Source organism: Pelobates fuscus, chromosome 10 (genome assembly GCF_036172605.1).
Source record: "Pelobates fuscus isolate aPelFus1 chromosome 10, aPelFus1.pri, whole genome shotgun sequence".
Taxonomy (NCBI): domain Eukaryota; kingdom Metazoa; phylum Chordata; class Amphibia; order Anura; family Pelobatidae; genus Pelobates; species Pelobates fuscus.
In genome coordinates, this window is record NC_086326.1 from 141776976 (window position 1) to 141802604 (window position 25629).

At 39.6% G+C, this 25629-nt stretch overlaps 1 protein-coding gene across 1 annotated transcript; it reads right to left on the minus strand.

The window, feature by feature from the left end:
- Positions 1–877: 877 nt before the first annotated feature.
- LOC134574827 (oocyte zinc finger protein XlCOF7.1-like) lies at positions 878–24868 on the minus strand. The gene is made up of 9 exons (XM_063433889.1): positions 24515–24868; positions 23065–23228; positions 19845–20021; positions 19640–19763; positions 16768–18736; positions 5087–5315; positions 3798–3986; positions 3593–3716; positions 878–2788 (listed from the first exon to the last, which is right to left on the minus strand). Exons 2-9 carry the CDS (start codon positions 23140–23142, stop codon positions 1329–1331), a joined length of 4350 nt encoding a protein of 1449 aa, XP_063289959.1. The 5' UTR covers positions 23143–23228; positions 24515–24868; the 3' UTR covers positions 878–1328.
- Positions 24869–25629: the final 761 nt, after the last annotated feature.

Here is a 25629-nt window from a genome sequence, read left to right on the forward strand (position 1 = left end):
TAAGTCATCCCCCCATTATTATTTAGCAATGCCATCCACCACCAATGGGTGGGATCAAAAGGGACCCTGTGTCCCCATTATTATTTCTCATTGCCCCCTCCATGACCAGGCCTGGGGGCAGGAGGTGAACAATAGGTGCCTCCCGTTTAGTTTAATAGTTCCAATTCGCAGAGCAGAGGGGAACACTATTTCCCCCCAGCTAATTATTTAAATAGATGCCTCACTATTGGTTCCATTGGGATACCTCAACATAGCTGTTCAGTCGCTAGTCTTTTCTTATGACAGTGAGCAGCCACTGGCTCATTGTTTAGTAAATATGCTCTGAGTGGCACAGCGGTAGGGGCAGAAGGGAAGATTTAACCTCCCTTATACTAATATGGTGTCATAAAGACCCCCATAGGGTGAGGGGTGCATAAGGGGGGGTCAGTAAGTGGCGGAGAACACAGCTTATTTTGTCTAACCAGCAAATCAGCCTTTGCTTCATTCCTTGTAATTTCTATTTCTTCATTTGTCTTTCGAACGAATGGAGGAATAGCTGAAATTCGGACAAAAATGTTTGTCCAAAAATGAATGCCCAAGTCTAATAATTACTTGCCCTTAACACCATAGTACAGATAGTTCACCACAATGACTGAAGCATGGTTTGTAGCTATCTCCTGCTTTTTACTTCATGCTGCCTTTTCCCACTCCTCAGTATTTCTTCTAGATTGCAAGCTCATGTGCGATCAGTTTTATATCTAGCTTACCATTTGGTATAAAACTGCTCTCCTTTCTTTTTGTTTCTGTTTGTCTATATAATATACTGTCTTCTCTCTCTTCATACAGTGCTGTACTAAGTATCGACATTTTGTAAAATAAAGATAACAATAATAACATATCCCAATTAATATTTTTATTACAAAATAAATTGCCTACTAGAAAAAAAACACCAGAAAGGAAGGAACATCTAAGTTAAAAGATATAATTTTATTATGCTGTGTTTGCCCATGGACTGCAGATTCAGAATATAGAATTGTGAATACAGCTCAGTAATATTTAGTATTGTCATTACCTGGTAATCTGACGTGCCTTCAGATAAGCACAGTAATGTCCAAATGTGATTTTGTTTGGTGTTAAGATCCAGATATAAGAAATTTCAGTTTGATTTAAAATTAGTTATATGAAATCCCTGATTTTTAAAGCGAAGAGCACGTGCATAAATAAAGACTTTTCTTGAGTTCTTTTCTGTTGTGTAGAATTCCCCTCAAGTATTTATTCTCTTATTATTACAACTTTATTATTTCCATTTTCTTTAACAAAAAAATATTTACATTAAAAAGAAATAGACTTTAGTTTGAAGGATGATGATTCCTTTGATGAGAAAAAAGATTTGAGCTTTGAGAGAAACATTTTCCACAAGTAGCACATGAAAATGGTTTTTCTCCTGTGTGAGTTCTTAGATGGAGAGTAAGACTTGACTTGCTAGTAAAACGTTTCCCACATACAGAGCATGAGAATGGTCTCTCTCCTGTATGAATCCGCTGATGTTTAACAAGGCTTGATTTGGCAGTGAAACCTTTCCCACATTCTGAACATGAGAATTTTTTTTCTCCTGTGTGAGTTCTCTGATGCGCAACAAGATTTGACTTACGGCTAAAATATTTCCCACATGCAGAACACTGGAACGGCTTCTCCCCTTGGTGGATTTTCTGATGTGAAAGAAGATGTGACTTAAGGGTAAAATATCTTCCACAGTCATAACATGGGAATGGTTTTTCTCCTGTGTGAGTCCTCTGATGGTCAACAAGTTGTGGTTTGGTATAAAAACACTTCCCACATTCAGAACATGAGAATGGCTTCTCTCCTGTGTGAATCATATGATGTTTCAGAAGTTTTTCTTTAGCAGAAAAACATTTCCCACATTCTGAACAAGGATATGGTTTCTCTCCTGTGTGACATATCTCATGTCTAATAAGTATTGATTTAGCAGTAAAGCATTTTCCACACTCAAGACAAGGGAATGGTTTATCTCCTGTGTGACTCCTATAATGTACGATGAGGCTGTGCTTAGAAGAGAAGAATTTCCCACATTCTGAACAACTAAACTTATTCCCTGTGTGAATTGTCTGATGTTTAACAAGGTCCGAGTTACTATTGAAACAACTCTGACACTCAGTGCAGTTATACATCAAATGTTCGGAGTGTTTTTCACGTTGAGATATACATGTTCTAGTATCATTTGTGCCCCATTCAAAACTACTGATTATTGGTAGGTTCTTATCTATCGCTGGCTCAAAGCTATTCCTTTTCTTGTGTTTCCTAAAATTGGATGTGTATCCTGTCTGTGAATGTTCTGTGGGTATATAAATGTCAGTGTCTGTGAGATTTTCTTCTTCGCATGAATCTGATTCCTCTTTAATATAAGTAGATGGGTATTTTGTGAGTGTGTGTTCTGTTGGTGTATTAATGTCAGTGCCTGAGAGATCTCCTTCTCCACAGGAGACTGGTTCCTCCTTTATATACACAGATGTATTTTCTATAGGTGAACATTCGATGGGTGTATAAAATTCGGAGTCTGTGAGATTTCCTTCTTCACAAGTGCCTGATTCCTCCTTAACATGAGTAGATGGATAGTCTGTCTGTGTATGTTCTGTGGGTGTATCAATGTCCGTGTCTGAGAGATTTCCACCTTCCTGTGTGGCCAGTTGTCCCTTTGTCTGCTTTCTCTGCTTCTTTCTTGACTCATTTATTCTCAAGAATTGTGCTCCTTTATCAGTTTTGTTGTCTCTTTTATCTTCTTTTACATAACCTTAGTAAGAAATAGGGATATTATATACTTAAGTTAAACAGGCAATTAATTAATTTATAAGAAATAAACAAGAAAATAAAAGTTGATTGTTTAATTGTCCTAGAAAGAGGCAAATGTTGCACTACAATATACAGAAGTTAAATTATCCCAAATTACCAATGAATCGATTTTACAGCTGGTGGCAAAACACAAACGTTCCAAAGGATACTGTAGGAGCTACATGTACGTAAATGCAAACTGTATAAAATCTTCTAAGACAGCACTGGGATAGATCAGCCTTCGAGCTTCCTCTGATCTGCATTCCAATGACTGCAATTAACAGTTATCCCCCAGTTTCCTAATTGGCCCTTGGTGCTTTGCCGTCACCCTGCATCTTCAAGCGAGCCATTCGTTATGGGTTTCTATTAGCACAATACATGCCCATGACATCTGAATGAGAACCCACAGCATAGCTGGACTTTCAAACACTTCTAACTTGCAATAGTAGAAAGATGATATCTTGCTTAAAAGGACACTTCACTGCCTTCACCGTGCTAATGCAAAGTGTGCATGGAATTAAACTAAGTGTGATTCAAGGAAGCACCTCTAGTGGCTGCCTTTGCAGTTTCTCTGAAACTACAATGTTTACAGGGAGACTAATACCCGGTACCAGACCACTTCAATTAGATGAAATGGTCTGGGTGTCTAGAGTGTCTCTTAAAATTCTTATTAGTGTGCACTTAGTAAAGAGCTCCCATATGTAACACTGTGTTGATTGGGGTTTTTTTTATTCAAAGGCATGGCAGCGATTAAACTGCCTCTTACCCAGTGGTCTGAGTGGCAGATAATTCTTCTTCATCACATCCTTGTAGAGATCCTGGTGTTCTTCTAGATACTCCCACTCCTCCATGGAGAAATAGACAGTGACATCCTCACACCTTATAGGAACCTGACACACACAATGATACAGTCACCATCCAGACACATCCCTTGGTTTTACTGTATAATGTCCCATTCCCAGCATCCTCACCTCTCCGGTTAGCAGTTGGATGATCTGACTGGTCAGTTCCAGGATCTTCTTGTCATTGTTTCTCGCATTAATCAGAGAATGAGGTGGAGGCACAGTGCTGGGGCTTTGAGCCCTGGAAAGGCTTTCTGATACATGAGAACTCCTGCTACATGTGATACGTTCTCCAGACTCCTTCATAACAAAATAACCCTACATATTGAAACATTAAAATAAGAAATAAGCATCCATTGACAACCAAATCCCATTATATTGTATATCTGTATATTTAGCAGAATAATGTGTCCACTTCTATCCACCATTGATCTAGTTCTAATGTAATATGTACATTAAAACTTCCTTGATTTTGAGAAGGAATGTGAATACAGCCATGTCCTAAATACTTAGGAAAGCACTGTAGGAGACCATGTCATGTAGACCCAATAATAAAAAATCTGAACAGCTTGGCTTTAGTAAAACTGAGCTTTAGAAGGCAGAAGTAAATTCATAAGACTTGCTTACAAGCATACTAATCCTGCAACCTGAATTAACATATACCCAAACATACCCACTTTTACATGTGTTTCTCATATAACTCAATTGATTATCGCTATATTTAATTCCATCTCCGCGTCTCATAATTTTGAGTGTTTTGTTACTATCCAGGCCTAATAATTGCTATTAATTGGCCTAATAATTGCTCGCCACTCAGCATTTCATTTTTAATTCTATGTGTTTTCACAGCATGTCCTTGTTTCAGAATGAGGTGGATATGTATGTAGTGTCTGTATATGTGTGCAGGGGTATATTTGTGTAGAGTATTTCTATGCTTGAATGAAGGGATGTATTTGAATAGCATAACTATTTTTGACTACGAGTGTGTATTTGCGTGGAAGGTCAGTTTGTGAATGAAGGGATGTATTTTTACATGATTCTCCTCCACATATCACAAGCCCATCCACTCTTCTAAGTCAGCAGACCATTTTCTCCTATCTCATCCACATTGCCAGCAGTAGTCCATTTTCTCCTATCTCATCCACATTGCCAACAGTAGTCCATTTTCTCCTATCTCATCCACATTGCCAACAGTAGTCCATTTTCTCCTATCTCATCCACATTGCCAACAGTAGTCCATTTTCTCCTATCTCATCCACATTGCCAACAGTAGTCCATTTTCTCCTATCTCATCCACATTGCCAACAGTAGTCCATTTTCTCCTATCTCATCCACATTGCCAGCAGTAGTCCATTAAAGGATCAATTTTTCTCAGTAGAACTTGGTGATGTCATTGTTACATTCCCAGAACCACTCACCTCTCCAGTCAGCAGGTAGATGATCTCCACGGTGAGATCCAAAATCTTCTCAGTTATCGGACTCTTGTGGATCATTATTAAGGAGTCTGCCAAATGCTCCAAAACAAGCTCTGGTCCTCCTGGAAGGATTATCCTTGGACTGGCCTCAGCGGGTAAAGTGACATAATGTATTATTAACTCACAGTAAAATAAAACTAATGTAGAGGAAAATGTTTTAACACTGGTCTTCCTATATTTTTAACTACTGATATGTATTAATTAATAGTAAATTAAAATTCTGTTTGCTCATATATTCACAAGATTATTTAAAAAAGGAAAGTACAAAGGACACAAATGTATATACGGAAGTTATTCACTACAAATCAAAATAGGGAAAACCCATATCCTAGTGGAAAACAAGCAAGTCAGAATAGCTTGATTTGCAGGTGAAGGAGCAAAATGAAATAGAAAAAGATTTGCAATAAGGGAAGAATTAATGGCGAGATAAAATTAGTATTTACATCAAAACCTAAATCAAGTCAGGCATATTCAGTGTACGGAACAACTTTTCATTGACACTCACTCATTACTATTAGCTCTTTAACATTAATCGGATCTTCACCCCAACATGGCTTCTTATTATTTAATTGGTTACCATCCCCATCTTAAATATCGTGGTATATAGCTACCAAAATCTGTAAAATGACTGTACCAGATTAATTTACTGTCTAAGCTCCATACCATTTACGATGGCCTTATGAGATGGGCCATCTTAACTCTGGTTACCCAAACTGATAAAGAAACACCATAATAAACACTTTAGATGCTTTCTTCGGGTAAGAGTAGACCTGCCAAATTAAGTGTAGGATTCAGCAAACTTCACTTTCTATTTACCCTGTTTCTGTGTCACCCACAATGTCATACAGGCAAATTAGCCTCTTGCTTAAGTCACTGGCATGAGAAGGGGCTAAAGAATATTTCTCAACTAAAACTAATCATACTCATACTGATTGAAGGCTAAATTCTCTATATGTGACATACTAGTTCTTTTTGCAAATTACTAAATTCAGATATTTGTACAAACACTTATCAAGTTGTTTCAGGAGGCGGATTGTGTAAATCCAGAAGACATCCTCAGATGCTCCACTTCTCATTTCCTTCACTTCATCTTACGAATAAACTCCAAAAGACTTATAGCCTCAGAACTCTCCTCCTTGGAAATCTCCCAACAGACTAAATCTTTACATTACCACTATTCTACAACCACACAAACTATGTGTGAACGATTGCACCGTGCCTCCTACCAGGAAACGTCCTTTAAAGGATACTCTAAGAAGCAAAAACAAGTCTTTCTTCATAAAGCAGTTATGGTGTATAGATCATGTCCCTGCAGTTGCACTGCTAAATTCACTGTGATTTAGGAGTCAAATTGTTACTCCAACCACCAAGACCACGTAATTGATTTTAAGTGGATATGATAGTATGTGTATGTGCAGCATTTCTGCTTGCAACACTGCACATAGTAAATTAGATAGTAAATTTTGTGCCAGGGGCTAGATACACCCCTGGCACACGTTACTTTGGCAGACTTCCAAATGTCAGGTCTGTGCAGATTCGTCAGCGTGCTCAGTGCACTATTGCAGGCCTAGTGCCTACAAAGGAAGCGAGCTCTCACCTCACTGCCTCTGTAAGCTCCCTCCACAACTGACACTTTGTTTTTCTTTTAAACCTCCCTCCTGTCTCTGGTTCAGTATGCTGCGTGTACTCTGAACAAAGCAGTCCAATCGAAGGCTTCTCTATGGGTAGCCTGTGAATTGGCCATGCCAAGGCAGGAATCATGTGAGACAGAGGCGTGGAAATTAGTTCCGGGATATCAGGTCGGTTTTAACTTTTTCAGGTATTACTGGGGGAAGAAGTAAAAACAATCAATGTCTTAGCAAGGGTTACAGTAACCCTTTAAATCACTTTGGTTTCTGTTCACACAGTCCTATCCACACCAACCTCCCAACATGGAAATATTGCTTCATTTTCAATCAGCTGTGACAACACAGTGTGTTTACTTTAGATGTTTTTAAGCCCTGCTCTGTTAATCGGACTTTAATCAGACACAGGAGACTCCTGCGGGCTATTAACAGAGTAGGAGATAAGAACTTCTAGATTAAACAGACTGTGCAATAGAGGAAGTCTAAACATTAGATCTCCCTTTTCAGGAAATGTGTAGAGATACTGTGTAGGTCCCACGTAGGGGAGGGGAAGTGTGACTAAGGCTGCAACAAAGTGATTTAACTCCTAAAGGGCAGAGCAGTGGAATGTTTTATATTCTAAGTATATTATACACTGTATTATAACCATTGCTGCCCTGAGTAAGAGTTTTATTTATTATTTTATTATATTTATATGAGCAGAATAGAGATTATATAGATATATAGACAGAGAATGCACAGAGATAGGAGATATATATATATATATATGTGAACAGGCAGTGTTGGCTTCATATTAGCTGCTGGCAGGAGGATTATTATTAATATTATTACTTATATTTAATGAAATAATAGAATAATACCGGCACTGACCTGCAGCACGGTCTCTCTCCATTTACTATAACAAAGCTCAGAGTAACCGGAAATGCCAGCGGTTCACACTGCTCCCGGAGTGTGCGTTTCAAGCCTCGTCTTCACCTCCCAGTAAGCGGCTATAAGCACTAGAGCGAGAGACACTGTGCCCGATAAAGAGTCTCCAACACCGAGTACAAATACAGGGCGGCGGCCATGTTTCCGGAGGATCAGATGGCTGCTATTATGGAGACACCGCTAGGAAGCTGCATTGTGTCTCTTGTGTGTATGTATCGGTTAGAATGAATGCAGCTTGCTATTGGCCCCCCACTCAGTATTTAGCCCAGCCTTCCCTTCTCATTGATGGAAAGCATGGGCTATCTGCAATGTGTATCACACAGTCATTGGGGGCTTTAACTTTTATTAAAACAAATACATTTAAAAAGTCATATTGAGATGATTATTAACCCATTGTGCAGGCAAAGCCATCCAAGTATCTTCATTAAAGGAATAGCCATTTCAAAATGTAAATAAATTAGCACACGCGCACTCTCTCTCGTGTTTAATGTTTTTTGATGGCTATAAATCTCTCCTATAATTTGGTGCCATTTAAACCTCCTTGAAGCCATGTTTGTGGACTTCCATCTAGTCCACTGCTTCCCATAGAGGGGCATTGATGGCATGGGATGCACAGAGCGGTTGCCATGCGCCACCAGTCTGATGATTGTAATGGCGATGCACTGAATCCAGTCTGTCTCTATGAAATTGATTAGACATGTTCAGTGACATCATAATGGCTATTATGTCCTATAGACTGTGAGCCCGTTTGAGCAGGGTCCTCTTCAACATATAATTCCTGTAAGTTTTCTTGTAATTTTCCTATTTATAATTAAATCCCCCCCACTAATAATATTGTAAAGCGCTACGGAATCTGTTGGCGCTATATAAATGGCAATAATAATAATAATTATGACTTTGAATATGACGAGCGTCATCTGACAGCCACCAGAAATGTGTTCTCTGGCAAATGTGTGGAACTCTGTGTCAGATCAGTTTAACTGCGGCCGAGCTAAAACTTTACATGATGATTACTTGGGTTGGGTATCTCTGATCTAAGCACTTTTTGCACATTTTACTTTTAGAGCTTAGCACTGCCCGGCAATTTATAGCATCTCGCTATTGTGTTTGAGGAAACCGATGATTTGGGGTCGTTGCACAGCGCCTTGTTGTCTGAAAGTTAATCAAATCATCTCTAGTTAATCGAGTTATTCCCCACACACAGAAGTGCTGGATTTAAATAGGTTTAAAAGGGCTGCATTCCATTAGTTAATCTGTGAGTCTAGGTCCATTAAAAGGACCACTATAGGCACCCAGACCTCTTCAGCTTAATGAAGTGGTCTGGGTGCCAGGTCCATCTAGGGTTAACCCTGCGTGCTGTAAACAAAGCAGTTTCAGAGAAACTGCTATGTTTACATATGGGTTAATCAGGCCTCAGGAGCTTCCGCGCTTCTCACTGTGATTTTCACTGTGAGAAGACGCCAGCGTCCATAGGAAAGCATTGATAATGCTTTCCTGTGGACTGGCTGAATGCGCGCGCAGCTCGTGCCGCGCATGCACATTCAGCCGATGATGTCGGAAGGAGGAGCAGAGTCCCCAGCGCCGGTTTCCCGGCGCTGGAAAAAAGTAAGTGTTTAAGCCCTTCCTCCCCCTAGAGCCCGGCGGGATGGGGGTCCTGAGGGTGAGGGGGACCCAAGGACCCTATAGAGCCAGGAAAACTAGTGTTTTCCTGGCACTATAGTGATCCTTTAACTGTATTCCCAGCTAACAGAAGAGAATCCCAGGTACCGATTCATACTTAGGTTACCTTGGTGAGATGCAAAAAAAACAGGGAATATGAAATTGGGAAGAAGCTATGAGAAACCTCCATTGAATAGAAACAGAAGTATGAAATTAGGGCAAAATGGTTTTATTTTAACTTGCACTGTTCTTGTTATGCTGCATAGAATACGCTTGTGCTATTCACATTTAATGTCAAACCATTAAAGACATGTTTTAACAATAACTGGGACTCTTCTCGGCACCCAGAGGCTGCCCTCTCAGCCACCTTAATAATGTGGAAAAAAAACACTTTGCATTATTAGTGCCAATTCCCAGGTGGCTGCTACTGATCAAGTGTGCTACGGATGGGTTAGCGAGTTACTTCCTAAATAGTTTGACATTAAACCGAGGGACAGTCTGCTAAGCTTTGATGTGAAATAAATGGTTGTGATGAAAAACCTTAACTTATTTCATAGGTTGAATTCAAAATCAAATAAAAATCTCCTTAAGAATTGAAATCAGGAATCTTTATTTAAAACTAGTTTACACAAGACATAAATCTACAGTCCAAGAAAAAAATGCACAACATAGGAAAAAAAACACAATATTCATACATTTAAATTGCATAACAGATATAGTGTTTGTTTTGACAGTCATAGAAGAGGAATACCAGTAGCCGGTCAAGGTACAAGAACCTGCGTGGACTGGAACGTTAATAACTATATAACCAATGTGTGATCTTTAGGGGTTCTGCACTACTGTAGAGATACAGTGTGGGCTCAAGGGTTAACCACAGAAAATGAAAGATTTTCTCTGTATTAAACACTATTTTGCTCCAGGATGCTAGCAATATGGACTACTGCAACAAACCCAGATGGTCTGCTCAATCTGGTTGGGTCATTAAACATGCCAATAGATTCATCTTGTTCTGTAATATATTTATGGTTTCCAGGATGCAATAAGTGAACAAAGTCAAATTAATAAATAAATAAGTGAATGTGGCATAGTTGGAAGAACACGTTCTACATGTTTCGTACCATCCAGGTACTTAGTCATGAGTGACCATAAGTTTCAGTTTTTTGCTCCAATTCCTAATGTCCAAATTACAGAAGTCAAGGGTTGCAAAAACCTTCCCTCAATTTGCAATTAAATATATTGGAGAGCGACTATAAGCTGAACAATCTCATTGTAATAGTTATGGCGTTATGAGTCTATACCCAGATTTTTATTGCTAACTATTTTGGAACAGTTTGACAATATAAAACGCCCTCCCAGGCAGCCACAGCTCACCCCATCTGCCACCATACTGATCGTGATTAAATTGCACTGTGACATTATTAAATTAAAATATATCCAGTCTCTTTTTTTATATAGAAGGGTGCATATCTTTTTTTAGGTTGCTTTTTTCTTGCTCCCTATAGATATTATTCTTGCACATTTTAAATCACTTAAGACCAGTTAAACTATGTTTTAGTGGATGTTTAAATAGTGGATACTTCAGTAGACTAAAGTGATAATTAGTTAAGGATGTAAAAACTGTAATGTGTATATTTCAGATTTGTCCCTTTATTCTCTTGGAAAAAAAAAAACAATCTTCTTCTTAAAGGGATACTATAGGTACCAAAAACAGCTTTAGTTTAATGAAGTCATTTAGGTGTATAGATGAAGCCCCTGCAGTCTCACTGCTTAATTTTCTGCAATTTAGGAGTTAAATCACTTTTGTTTCTGGTTATGCAGTCCTAGCCACACCTCCCCTGTCTGTGACTGACACAGCCTGCATGAAAACAATGGTTTCGGTCAGATCTTAACCCCTTAAGGACTGAGCCAAATGTACAAGTTGTGAACGAAACAAAATGTAAACAAAACCTGGCATTTGCGCTATATGTCTGTCCAACCGTAATTCACCTATTTCATATTAAATGCAACCCCCCTTATTATATATCATTTTATTCAGGGGAAACAGGGCTTTCATTTCATATCAAATAATTAGCTATGAAACATAATTTAATATGAACAAAATGGGAGAAAATAAGATTTGTTTTATTTTTTTAGTTCTACATGACATTTTAACTGTCAATGTCCTAATACTGTTTGCTTTTACTGCAATAAAATACACATATTTGTATTCAGCAAAGTCTCACGTGTAAAACAGTATCCCCTATGTACAGGTTTTATGGTGTTTTGGGAAGTTACAGTGTCAAATATAGCGTGTTACATTTGAAATTGAAATTCGCCAGATTGGTTACGTTGCCTTTGAGACTGTATAGTAGCCCAGGAAATAAATTTACACCCATAATGGCATACCATTTGCAATAGTAGACGACCCAAGGTATTGCAAATGGGGTATGTCCAGACTTTTTAGTAGCCATTTGGTCACAAACACTGGCCAAAGTTAGCGTTAGTATTTGTGTGTGAAAAATGCAAAAAACGCCAATTTTGGCCAGTGTTTGTGACTAAGTGGCTAGTAAAAAAGACTGGACATACCCCATTTGCAATACCTTGGGTTGTCTACTATTGCAAATAGTATGCCATCATAGGGGTAATTTTCATTCTTGGGCTACCATAGGCAGGGCCGGCCTTAGGCATTTGGGCGCCCTGTGCAAAAAATCTTCACAGCGCCCCCCCTTCCCGTCCCCCCCTCCCCCACTCCTTACCCCTTCCCACACACCCTGTCACACACACACGCAGACAGTCACACACACACACGCGCAGACAGTCACACACACACACGCGCAGACAGTCACACACACACACGCGCAGACAGTCACACACACACACGCGCAGACAGTCACACACACACGCGCAGACAGTCTCACACACACACACACACACAGCCAGACAGCCACACACACACTCACTAACAGACACAGACACACACTAACAGACACAGACACACACTAACATACACACTAACAGACACACACTAACATACACACACTAACATACACACACACACTAACATACACACACACACTAACATACACACACACACTAACATACACACACACACACACACTAACAGACACACACTAACATACACTAACAGACACACACTAACATACACTAACAGACACACACACTCACCCACATTAACACATTTTTTAACATTTATTTAGACCCCCCCCCAGCCTCCTTACCTTTGGGAATGCTGGGGGGGGGGGGTTCTTCCTCCCTGGTGGTCCAGTGGCTGCTGGGCGGTCGGGCGGCGCTGGCGGCTGGCGAGGGAGCACTTCCTCTGAGCTGTATGCTCAGCTCCCTCGCGCGCCGCAGAGTGAGGCTGGGAGCCGGAATATGACGTCATATTCCGGCTCCCAGCCTCACTCTGCGGCGCGCGAGGGAGCTGAGCATACAGCTCAGAGGAAGTGCTCCCTCGCCAGCCGCCCGCCAGCGCCGCCCGACCGCCCAGCAGCCAGGCATGTCTGTTAGCCGCAAGGCTAACAAGACATTTGCCTTGGGCATTTGGGGGCGGCTTTTTTTGCCGCCCCCTGGAAAATGCCGCCCAAGGCAAATGTCTTGTTAGCATTGCGGCTAACAGACATGCCGTGTGAGCTATGTGGCCGCAGGGCGCCCCCTGCACCATGGCGCCCTGTGCGGCCGCACAGCTCGCACACCCCTAAGGCCGGCCCTGACCATAGGGTCTCAAAGGCAACGTAACCAATCTGGCGAATTTTAATGTGAAAAAAATGAAACACAAGTCTGATATTTGACTCTGTAATTTTTGAAAACACCATAAAACCTGTACATGAGGGGTACTGTTGTACTCGGGAGACTTCGCTGAACACAAATATTAGTGTTTCAAAACAGTAAAAAGTATTGCAGCAATAATATCGTCCGTGTAAGTGCTGTTTGTGCGTGAAAAATGCAAAGAACTTCACTTTTACTGGCGATATCATCGTTGTAATACATTTTACTGTTTTGAAACACTAATATTTGTGTTCAGCGAAGTCTCCCGAGTAAAACAGTACCCCCCATGTACAGGTTTTATGGTGTCTTGGAAAGTTATAGGGTTAAATATAGTGCTAGCAAATTAAATTCCTTATACTTTAAATGGAAACTCCAGGCACCAATACAACATCAATGAATTGTATAGGTTTTGGCATCATTAATATGCGGTCTCTTCGCATGCACAAATCTTTATCATTTTTGCACAAAAGAAATAAATAAAGGTTTTGCAGAATTCTGTTCCATAAATCCGCCTCCTTAGCCACGCCCCTTTCACACTAGAAAAATGTTTCCTTATTTATGTATGCACACTGACTGCCAATGAAAGCACAGAGTGATCGGATATACAAAGTAAACTGCATTAAAAGTAGCGGATACCCAGGGAAATATGCAGTACGGATTTCACTACCCATGTGTCTGTAGTCTCTCTGACTGTTTGTAGCCAGATGTGAATTATAAGCGGCTTACTCAGTGCTGTTAAGGGCTGAGCTGGTTACAGGCAAGAGGGGGGCATGGCCAAGGAGAAGGGCTTCTGGTACGGCGTTCAAAAAACAATTCTTAAAAAATATATAAAGATTTGAACATGCAAATAAATTCAGTATATTCATGAGGTGAAAACTGATCAACTACATTAACATTGTATTGGTGCTCAGAATGCCCCTTTAAGTAACTATTTGCAACCCATACCTAGAGATGTATCAATCTAATCAATTAGAAGTCAATGAAAACACAGAGTAAAACATTGGGATACATAATGTAATAAACAATTTTACGTGGAGAACATATTTGTTAAACTAAAGGGACACTATAGTCACCAAAACAACTTTAGATTAATGAAGCGGTTTTGGTGTAGAGATCATGCCCCTGTAGCCTCACTGCTCAATTACCGTATATACTCGAGTATAAGCCGACCCGAATATAAGCCGAGGCCCCTAATTTTACCCCAAAAAACTGGGAAAACTTATTGACTCGAGTATAAGACTAGGGTGGGAAATGCAGCAGCTACTGGTAAATTTCTAAATAAAATTAGATCCTAAAAAAATTATATTAATTGAATATTTATTTACAGTGTGTGTGTATGAGTGCAGCGTGTGTGTATGAGTGCAGCGTGTGTATGTGTATGAATGCAGTGTGTGTGTGTGTGTATGTGTGCAGTGTGTGTGTGTGTGTGTGTGTTTGTGTGTGTTGCAGAGCCTTGGTGGGGGGTGGGCAATTTTATTATAATTATTTTAATATATTTATTTTTTATTATTTTATTTTATTTAATTATTATAATTTTTTTTATTATTTTAATATTTTTTTTATTGTTATTTTTTATTATTTTATTTGTAATATTATTATTTTTGTACTTATTAATATTTTATTATTTAGATTTTTTTTTTTCGTCCCCCCTCCCTGCTTGATACATGGCAGGGAGGGGGGCTCTCCTTCCCTGGTGGTCCAGTGGCATTGGCAGTTCAGTGGGGGGGGCTGTGGGGGCTGCAGAGAGTTTACTTACCTTTCCTGCAGCTCCTGTCAGCTCTCTTCTCCTCCGCGCCGTCCATTCAGCTCTTCTGTCAGCTCACACTGTAAGTCTCGCGAGAGTCGCGGCTCTCGCGAGACTTACACTGGGAGCTGACCGAGGTGCTGAACGAACGGCGCGGAGGAGAAGAGAGCTGACAGGAGCTGCAGGAGAGGTAAGTAAACTCTCTGCAGCACCCACAGCCCCAGTCTGTATTATGGCAATGCAAATTGCCATAATACAGACACTGACTCGAGTATAAGCCGAGTTGGGGTTTTTCAGCACAAAAAATGTGCTGAAAAACTCGGCTTATACTCGAGTATATACGGTACCTGCCATTAAGAAGTTAATTCACTTTGTTTACACGGCCCTAGTCACATCTCCCTGCATGCTTTCCAAACACTTCCTGTGAAGAGTCATCTAATGTTTATACTTCCTTTATTGCAAATTTTGTTTAATTTACAGTTTCTTATCTCTTGCTCATTTGGTAGCTTGCTAGACCCTGCAAGAGCCTCCTGTATGCAATTAAAGTTTAATTTGCAGAGCAGGAGATAAAAACTTTTAATGTACCGTATATACTCTAGTATAAGCCGACCCGAATATAAGCCGAGGCCCCTAATCTTACCCCAAAAAACTGGGAAAACTTATTGACTCGAGTGGGAAATGCAGCAGCTACTGGTAAATTTCTAAATAAAATTAGATCCTAAAAAAATTATATTAATTGAATATTTATTCAGTGTCTGTATATAATGAATGCAGTGTGTGTGTGTATGAATGCAGTGTGTGTGTATGAATGCAGTGTGTGTGTGTAGCGTGTGTGTGTGTTGCAGAGCCTTGGTGGGGGTGGGCAATTTTATTATTACATTTTTTAAAATTATTTTAATAATTTTTTTTATTATTATTTTATTTAAATTATTATTTTTTATTTTATTTAATTTTTTTTGTCCCCCCTTCCTGCTTGTTACATGGCAGGGAGGGGGGCTCTCACTCCCTGGTGGTCCAGTGGATTGGCACTGTGTAGGAGGGGGGCTGGCAGGAAGCACTTACCTCCCCTGCAGCTCCTGTCAGCTCCCTCCTCCTCCGCGCCGGTCCGGTCAGCTCCCTCTGCAAGTCCCACTGTAAGTCTCGCGGCCGCACTATGACCCCACGGCTCTCGCGAGACTTACACTGGGAGCTGACAGAGGTGCTGACCGGACTGGCGCGGAGGAGGAGGGAGCTGACAGGAGCTGCAGGAGAAGTAAGTAAACGCTCTGCAGCCCCCACAGCCCCTTGTCTGTATTATGGCAATGTAAATTGCCATAATACAGACAATTGACTCAAGTATAAGCCGAGTTGGGGTTTTTCAGCACAAAAAAAATGTGCTGAAAAACTCGGCTTATACTCGAGTATATACGGTAAGTAAGTTACATCTGATTGAAAATTAAACCATTTTATTTTAATGCAGGCTGTGTCAGTCACAGCCAGGGGAGGTGTGGCTAGGGCTGCATAGACAGAAACAATAGTAATTTAACTCCTAACTGGCAGAGAATTGAGCAGTGAAACTGCAAAGGCATGATATATACAGAAAAGGTAATTTGGTGACTATAGTGTCCCTCTAAGCCAAGAGACGTAGTGGCCAGGCATCCAAACTTTACTCTATTTCAAGATCTAAAACTGTTGGTTTTAAACCAGCTAATTAAAACAAATATTATGAAAGATGGGCATTCATTCACAAATAGTTGAATAATCCAAGTTTGGCAGAGAAGGAAAACTGTTTACGGTTAACATCTGTCATCCACCTGGGAGCAGGCAGACATTTATCAGAAAAGATATTTCAAAACATGGAGTAAAGCAACTGGTTTATCTTTACAAATACACAGATAATGAACATGACTCTATTCTATAATGGCTTCATGTCTTTGTGAATCCTCTGATGTCTGACAAGATATGCATTTGAACTAAACCGTTTCCCGCATTCAGAGCATGGAAATGGTTTATAACCAGTGTGAATCATGTAATGTTTAACAAGACTTGACTTAACAGTAAAATATTTCCCACATTTTGTACACGAGAATGGCTTCTCTCCTGTGTGAACCCTACGATGAGTAAATAAGCTTGATTGATCGGTAAAACACTTGCCACATTCAGAACATGCAAATGGTTTCTCTCCTGTGTGAATTCTTTGATGTATAACAAGAACAGATTTATGGGTAAACCTTTTCTCACATTCAGAACACGCAAATGGTTTTTCTCCGGTGTGAATCCTTTGATGGATAGCGAGATATGAGCTACTGCTAAAGCGCTTTCCACATTCAGAACATGAAAACGGTTTCTGTCCTGTGTGAATGGTTTGATGTGCAACAAGCCTTTGTTTATCTGGAAAACATTTTCCACATTCAGCACATGAGACCTTTGTCTCCCCTGTATGAATCATCTGATGCCTAACAAGATTTGCCTTTTTGCTAAAACACTTCCCACATTCAGAACATGTGAAGGGTTTTTCTCCACTGTGTATCCTGAGGTGAGCTGAAAAATATGAGCGATTGGTAAAGCACCTTCCACACTGTGGACAAGAGAAGATCGTCACCGCTTTGGAAATCTTTCGATGGGTGGCATGGTTGTACCTGCTGGTATACTTCTTTTTACAATCAGAACACGAGACTATATCTTTTCCCAAATGAGTCCTGTAATGTCTAAAAAGGTTGGATTTACGAGAGAAATGTTTCTGACATACAGAACAAGTCATCTTGTTTTCACTGTTAAAGGCCTGTTGTTCAACATCATCTGAATAAATAGCAAAATACTTGTGACAGTTAAGACAGTTGTGCATCCTCTCGATCGTGTGTTTTTGTTGGTGAGACATATAAGCATATTTGTTATCAAACTTTTTACCACACTCACTGCACTTAAACACTTTCTTGACTTCACTCTCTGTACTGGTTATTCCTAAACTGTGTTCCCCATAAATACGTGGATCTATTCTTTTTGCATGTTCAGTGGTTGTAGATAAATCAGTGCCTGTAACATGTATTTCTTCCCAAGCGTCTGATTCCAGCTTAACATGAGTTGGTGTATATTCCGTCTGCCTGTAAATGTCAACATCTTTGAAATGGTCTTCCCACGAGACAGATTCCATCTTTATATAAGCAGACGCAAATTGCGTCTGTGTATGATTTGTTGGTGCATAAATGTCAGTGACACAGGCTTCTTCCCATAAGGGCGATTCCTCCTTAATATGAGTAGGTATATAGTCTGTCTGCGTGTGTTCTGCGGGTGTATAGATCTCAGTACCCGTGATATTCTGTTCCCATAAGGCTGAATCCTCCTTAATACAAGTAGATGTATATCCTGTCTGTGTAAGTTCTTGTGGTGTTTGAGCGTCTGTGTCTGTGAGATTTCCTTCGCATGACACCAGTTCTTCCTTAACATGAATAGATGTATATTCTGTCTGTAAATGATTTGTGGGTGTGTGAATGTCACTGCCACTGAATTTCTCTTCTTCATGTGAGATTGGTTCCTTTTTAATGGAAGTAGATGCGCCTTCTGTTTGTGTAGGTTCTGTGGCTGTATAACAGTCGGTGTCTGCGAGATTTTCCTCTTCACATAAAGCAGATTCCTCCTTAGGATGAGTAAAGCTATATTCTGTCTGTGTATGTTCTGTAGGTGTTGAAATGTTGATTACTGTGATATTTTCCTCTTCACACGACGTTGATTTTTGTCCCACTTTTCTCACTGATCGGCGCTGTCTCTTCCATGGCTTATTCATTCTCAAGCATTTTTCTCCCCTATCATCTCTGTTCCTTATTCCCTTTGCTCCAAGTTCTTCTGAAGGAATCGGAGTATGAAAACCTTCAGGTGTATGACTTGGCCTGGCTCCACCTAGTGTTAAGAAATACAATTCAGTTACAAAGGATTTTTTTAAATATTTTATTTGTGCGTAATTAAAATGATATCCCAAGCACCATATTCACTGCATTCCACTGTAGTGGTTAAAGTGGCACTGTCACCGTCTGGAGACTGTGTCGAATTTGCAAAAACCCCAGACAGTGACATCGCAGATTGGTGTCTGGGACTGACACTTAAATTCTGCCCTGAGTCTAAGAAAGTCTTGCGGAGACTGGGTTAGAATTTTAGTGAAATTACAACACAGCCAAAAGGAGCGAGAATCTTTCTGAAATACTACATTTGGAGACGTGGGGGGGGGGGGGGGGGGGGGCGTTGATGCTCCTCTGTTTTAAGTTAAGCTATTTTATTTTTGTGTTGAATTGTACTGTGACCCGTTTTGACTAATTAAAGCTTTGGTGTATTATTTGCATAGACTGATTTAATAGCGATATTGACTTATTCCTTATTTAGTATAGTTCTCCGTGGTTTTAATTATTTAAAGGGACATTATAGTCACAAAAACAACTTTAGCTTAATTAAGCAGTTTGGGTGTATAGATCATGCCTCTGAAATTTCACTGTTCAATGCTCTGCCATTTAAGAGTTAACTCACTTATCCCTCCACCCCAATGCATTTTCACCTGTGTGTCTCTTAATCCCCTTTTGAATTCCCTCCCCCTTTTGTGGGGGCTGAGAAAAAAAGACCCAAAACACTGGATGGTGAGTGCATGGTGATCTGCATACCTTATTCAGACAGAGTGTGATAATAATAGAGTACACTTATATCTCATTTAACTCATCTATCTCCAATGTGCTCTCAAAAGAAGTCTACTGTTGAAATGTTTATGATGACAACTTCAAAATACATTTAACATAACGTTCTAAGATCTTCTCTTACCCAGTGTGCCGAGGGTCTGGTGATTCTCCATCATCATGTCTTTGTAAACATCCTTGTGTCCTTCTAGATACTCCCACTCCTCCATGGAGAAACAGATGGCGACATCCTCAGATCTTACAGGAACCTGACACACACAATGATACAGTCACCATCCAGACACATCCCTTGGTTTTACTCTATGATGTCCCATTCCCAGCAGCCTCACCTCTCCAGTCAGCAGCTGGATGATCTGATTGGTCAGATCCAGGATCTTCTTGTCATTCTTTCTCTCATGGATCACAGGTTGAGGTGGAGGTAACGTGCTGGGGATGCAGGAACTTTCTGACACAGAAGAGCTGCTGCGTTTGTCATTCTCTCCAAGCTTTTTCACAAGTATGTAATCCTATATATTCCGGGTGAATCAATACTCATTACTGTGTGTTACTGGGAGTTCCAACATTTTAATGTTGAGGTCAGTTTACCATTAAAAGTACCCGATGATCAGGTTGTAACTACATCAATAATGTAATATCTTATATGTTTTTAATGAGATGAGGAGCCATATAACAAGAAAGAAACAACACGATAACTTTGACAGCTGCATCAAGATCACAACTATCATTGACGTGATGTAGAGCAATACAACAATCTGTGGGTTATTTCAATAAGCAATAAAATAAAGGCAGCAACCCTCTACAAAAAGCGGCTAATTGATCAAAATAATAAAATATATATATAAACAGGGGATGTCAGAAAAAATATAAAAATATATCAAAGTAAATTTATATTCTTTATTAAAAGCTATTAAAAAAAAAAAAAAGATGGTTTACGTGATACAGGCAATTATCATTTACATCAAAATAAAAGCATGTCAGTGGTGCAAATCAAGTACAGGAGGAACATAGGAAAAGCCTGGCACAGGGAACACAATGGATTTACAGAAATCATAGATCACCCAAAAGCACACGGATGCTGGCGATATTACCAACGGGGTTCATATAATTCAATTAATATTCCCAGTTAACACCACTAAGAACTTCTCTTGGCAGCAGGACTGCACCTACTATCGCAGGGCCCCTAGATCAGGTACAATTGTGCTTGTGTTGTGCCCTATTGGACTGTGGACTTTCAGCCCCTTTGGTCATATCTCCAGCATCATTGCACGTTTGGGTGCTCTGTGGTTCATGTAGATACACTGTGTTGCATAGGCCATATTTTTTCTATGTTCCTTCTATATTTGATTTGCATTATTGAGGTGTTTTTATCCTTGTACTTTGTAAATTATAAGTACCCCTATCATGTAAACCATCCTTTTTTTTTTTAAATAGATTTTTATTAAAGATTATAAAATGTAAGTTTATATATTTTTTTTTTTCTGGCGCCCCCGTTTAGATATTTTTTTTTTCTCTTGATGGTCAGTACATGTTTCTTCCTTTTGGACAAAGTACATGCATGCACTTCCCTTCAATAAAAGTACATGTTTTGCCATTACAGTCTTAAAGTGATACCATATTCACCAAAACAACTTTAACTTAATGAAGACGTTTTAGCTTATAGATCATGCCCCTGCAGTCAGTCTCACTGCTTAAAGGGACACTATAGTCACCTGAACAACTTTAGCTTAATGAAGCAGTTTTGGTGTATAGAACATGCCCCTGCAGCCTCACTGCTCAATCCTCTGCCATTTAGGCGTTAAATCCCTTTGTTTATGAACCCTAGTCACACCTCCCTGCATGTGACTTGCACAGCCTTCCATAAACACTTCCTGTAAAGAGAGCCCTATTTAGGCTTTCTTTATTGCAAGTTCTGTTTAATTAAGATTGTCTTATCCCCTGCTATGTTAATAGCTTGCTAGACCCTGCAAGAGCCTCCTGTATGTGATTAAAGTTCAATTTAGAGATTGAGATACAATTATTTAAGGTAAATTACATCTGTTTGAAAGTGAAACCAGTTATTTGTTCATGCAGGCTCTGTCAATCATAGCCGGGGAGGTGTGGCTAGGGCTGCATAAACAGAAACAAAGTGATTTAACTCCTAAATGACAGTGAATTGAGCAGTGAAATTGCAGGGGAATGATCTATACACTAAAACGGCTTTATTTAGCTAAAGTAATTTAGGTGACTATAGTGTTCCTTTAATTCTTAGCCATTTAGGAGTTAAACCAGTTTGTTTCTGTTTATGCAACCTTAGCCACACATCCCCTGACTATGACTGACACATCCAGCATGATAAAATGTTTTCATTTTAAATCAAATATTAACTTACTTTAGAAGTTTCCTACTCTGTAAATTGAATTAAAATCACACACAGGAGGCTTCTACATGGTATAGAAGACTATTAACAGAGTAGGAGAGAAGACATTAGACAGAATGTGCAATAAAGAAAGTTTAAACATTAGAGCTCTCTATGCAGGAAGTGTTTCGGAAAGTTATGCAAGTCACATGCAGAGGTGTGTGACTAGGTTTGTAAAAATTAAGTAATGGCAGAGAATTGAGCAGTGACACTGCAGTGGCATGATCTATACATCAAAACTGCTTCATTAAGCTAAAGATGTTCTGGTGCCTATAATGTCCCTGAAAAGGGGCACCATCCATTTCTACATCATTATAAACAGGCTTACAAATACTGTGCATGATTCTTAGTCTTTTATTTAATTATTTTTTACAAATAAATGATAAGTTTAAAGAGAAGTGGGTATGCATTTTCTTTTTTTTCTTTTCTTTTTTTTACTAAAAACATGATACACGAAGAAGAGATACAAAATATTAAAGGGACACTATAGTCTCCTGAACAACTTTAGCTTAATGAAGCAGTTTTGGTGTATAGAACATGCCCCTGCAGCCTCACTGCTCAATCCTCTGCCATTTAGGAGTTAAATCCCTTTGTTTATGAACCCTAGTCACACCTCCCTGCATGTGACTTGCACAGCCTTCCATAAACTCTTCCTGTAAATAGAGCCCTATTTAGGCTTTCTTTATTGCAAGTTCTGTTTAATTAAGATTTTCTTATCCCCTGCTATGTTAATAGCTTGCTAGACCCTGCAAGAGCCTCCTGTATGTGATTAACGTTCAATTTAGAGATTGAGATACAATTATTTAAGGTAAATTACATCTGTTTGAAAGTGAAACCAGTTTTTTTTTTCATGCAGGCTCTGTCAATCATAGCCAGGGGAGGTGTGGCTAGGGCTGCATAAACAGAAACAAAGTTATTTAACTCCTAAATGACAGTGAATTGAGCAGTGAAATTGCAGGGGAATGATCTGTACACTAAAACTGCTTTATTTAGCTAAAGTAATTTAGGTGACTATGGTGTTCCTTTAAGATTCTATTTTGCATGATGATCCAATCTTCTTCACATTTACACAATTTCACATTCATTCTTGCCATCTAACTGATCTGTTAATGCAATAATAGTGATGTAATTACGAAATTCCCAGAATCCCTCACCTCTCCAGTCAGCAGGTAGATGATCTCCAGGGTAAGATTCAATACCTTCTCTGTTATCTGATTTCTGTCCTTGTTCATGGTCAACAAAATTGGTCAGAACCCTTGTAAATTAGCAGTTGTTGCCAAATATGTGATTAATCTTGGAATTTGTCTTATGCAATAACCTAGAATAATTAGAAGAGAACGTTAAAGTCAGAATGAGCTATGTATTAGTTACTAGAGCAGCGATGGCAAACTCATGGCATGCATGCCGCAAAAGTCATGCAAGCCAAATATTCGCTGCATTGCAGGTACATTGAGGTTTACCAGGGATTATTAACCCCACTGACCCACCAGCTATTTAAAGAGGCATTTCACTGCCCAAATTTAAAAAAAATCAAAAAAAAAAAAATCACTGTTTGCTAGACAACTCTCCTAATGAAAACATGCATGCATTTAATTATGTTTTTTTTTTTATTGGGAGTATATCTAAATACAGCTTGCAACACTTGCAGATCTTGTCTATGCAGCCGTTGCAAGCTACCCCTCGCCGTCTAACCCCGCCCAGACTTTCTGTGGCTGTCCAATCACAGACTTCCCAATGCAGCTCAATGAGAAGTCTGTGCAAAGCAGGTGCTCTCAGCAATTGCTGCCTCTAGAGTTTAAATTCACTGAGCTAACAAAAAACAGGAAGTAACAGGACTGGTTTTCTGATTGACAGCAGGGGGTTGAAAGAAGGTTAATTTATAAAAATGTCTATTGAAAGCTGCACTTTTTGCTAAAATAAACACCCACCACACATATCACACACACAGCCTGATCTTTGGGTTTTCAGGTTCAATTGCAATGTTGGCACTTTCACATAATTAAGTTGGTTTTGAGTTGCAGTTTTGGCACTCGGTCTCAAAAAGGTTTGCCATCACCGTACTAAAGTGTATGCAGTGGTTATACATACTGTATCCATTATCCACGTGATCATATTCCAAAAAGCAAAGTCAAACCTATTTATCCTTAGCCCCAATGTTCACTATATTTAAAATACTATATAATCTTCGTATCCTGTTAATGGACTAACTCATTTTTAATGGACTAACAGAATTCTGGAACAACACTCTCTCGGGAGATTGTTTGTTTATCGTGCCCAAGACTGACAGATGAGCTGTATGTAAGCACTGCATACGGCCTTTACAATAGATTTCATTTTGATTCAGAACTTGAGAGAGAGATTCCATTGTCAACATACATAACATAAGCGATACAGTACACTCATAGATCCTTTTGACAAGCTTTTATTCACTAAGCTGTGTCCACATCAAAAAAAAATCTGTTTCCCTATTCAGTGCAGACATCACAATACAGAACATCCAACCACAGGCAAGGTGCTAGTGGAGAGATTATGTCATGGTGACATCAGACTGACCTCCCAAGGACCATGGATCATAGCAGGAGCTCAGTGGCTACAAGCACATACCCTTTATGGTGTCACACAGGATGTGATCTGTCTGTGTGAGGGTATTCAGCTGACTGAGGTTCTGTGTATTGAGGGCAATGGGTGTTTTTACCATAGACCTGCCTGCAGTGGTAGCACCGTCTGTGTGCAAAGCCCTGTGGAAACAACAAAGAGTGGAACACAGCAAGATTAACAGCACAGGTAGGGAAACAAGCGCCGAAATGTGAACAATGTATGATGTGGCATGCATGTATGTGAGATCTTCACCTGCCATTTTATTAATGAGCAGAATTCTAGCCTAAACAAAGCCAACTACAACATAAATCGCTGCTAAATCTGGTGGCCATTACTCTGTCCTAATCCTCCTTGATCTTTCTGCTGCCTTTGACACTGTTGATCATCAAACAGCTTCTTCTCATTCTCTGTGATCTCGGTCTACAAGATATTGCTCTCTCCTGGTGCTCCTCCTACCTCTCCCAGCGCTCTTTCAGTGTTTCTTTCTCTGGCTCTGCCTCTTCTCCCCAACCCCTCTCTGTTGGCGTCCCCCAAGGTTCTGTCCTTGGTCCCGTATTGTTCTCAGTCTACACTGCCTCGCTTGGTAAACTCACCAGCTCCTTTGGCTTCCATTATCATCACCCCCCTACCTCTATGATATCACCCAGTGTATAATAACATTATAATCCCTCTATATCACCCAGTGTATAATAACATCATGATCCCTCTATCTCTATGATATCACCCAGTGTATAATAACATCATGATCCCTCTATCTCTATGATATTACCCAGTGTATAATAACATTATAATCCCTCTCTCTCTCTCTCTATGATTTCACCCAGTGCATAATAACATTATAATCCCTCTCTCTCTCTCTATGATATCACCCAGTGTATAATAACATCATGATCCCTCTATCTCTATGATATTACCCAGTGTATAATAACATTATAATCCCTCTCTCTCTCTCTCTATGATTTCACCCAGTGCATAATAACATTATAATCCCTCTCTCTCTCTCTATGATATCACCCAGTGTATAATAACATCATCATCCCACTATCTCTATGATATTACCCAGTGTATAATAACATTATAATCCCTCTATATCACCCAGTGTATAATAGCATTATAATCCC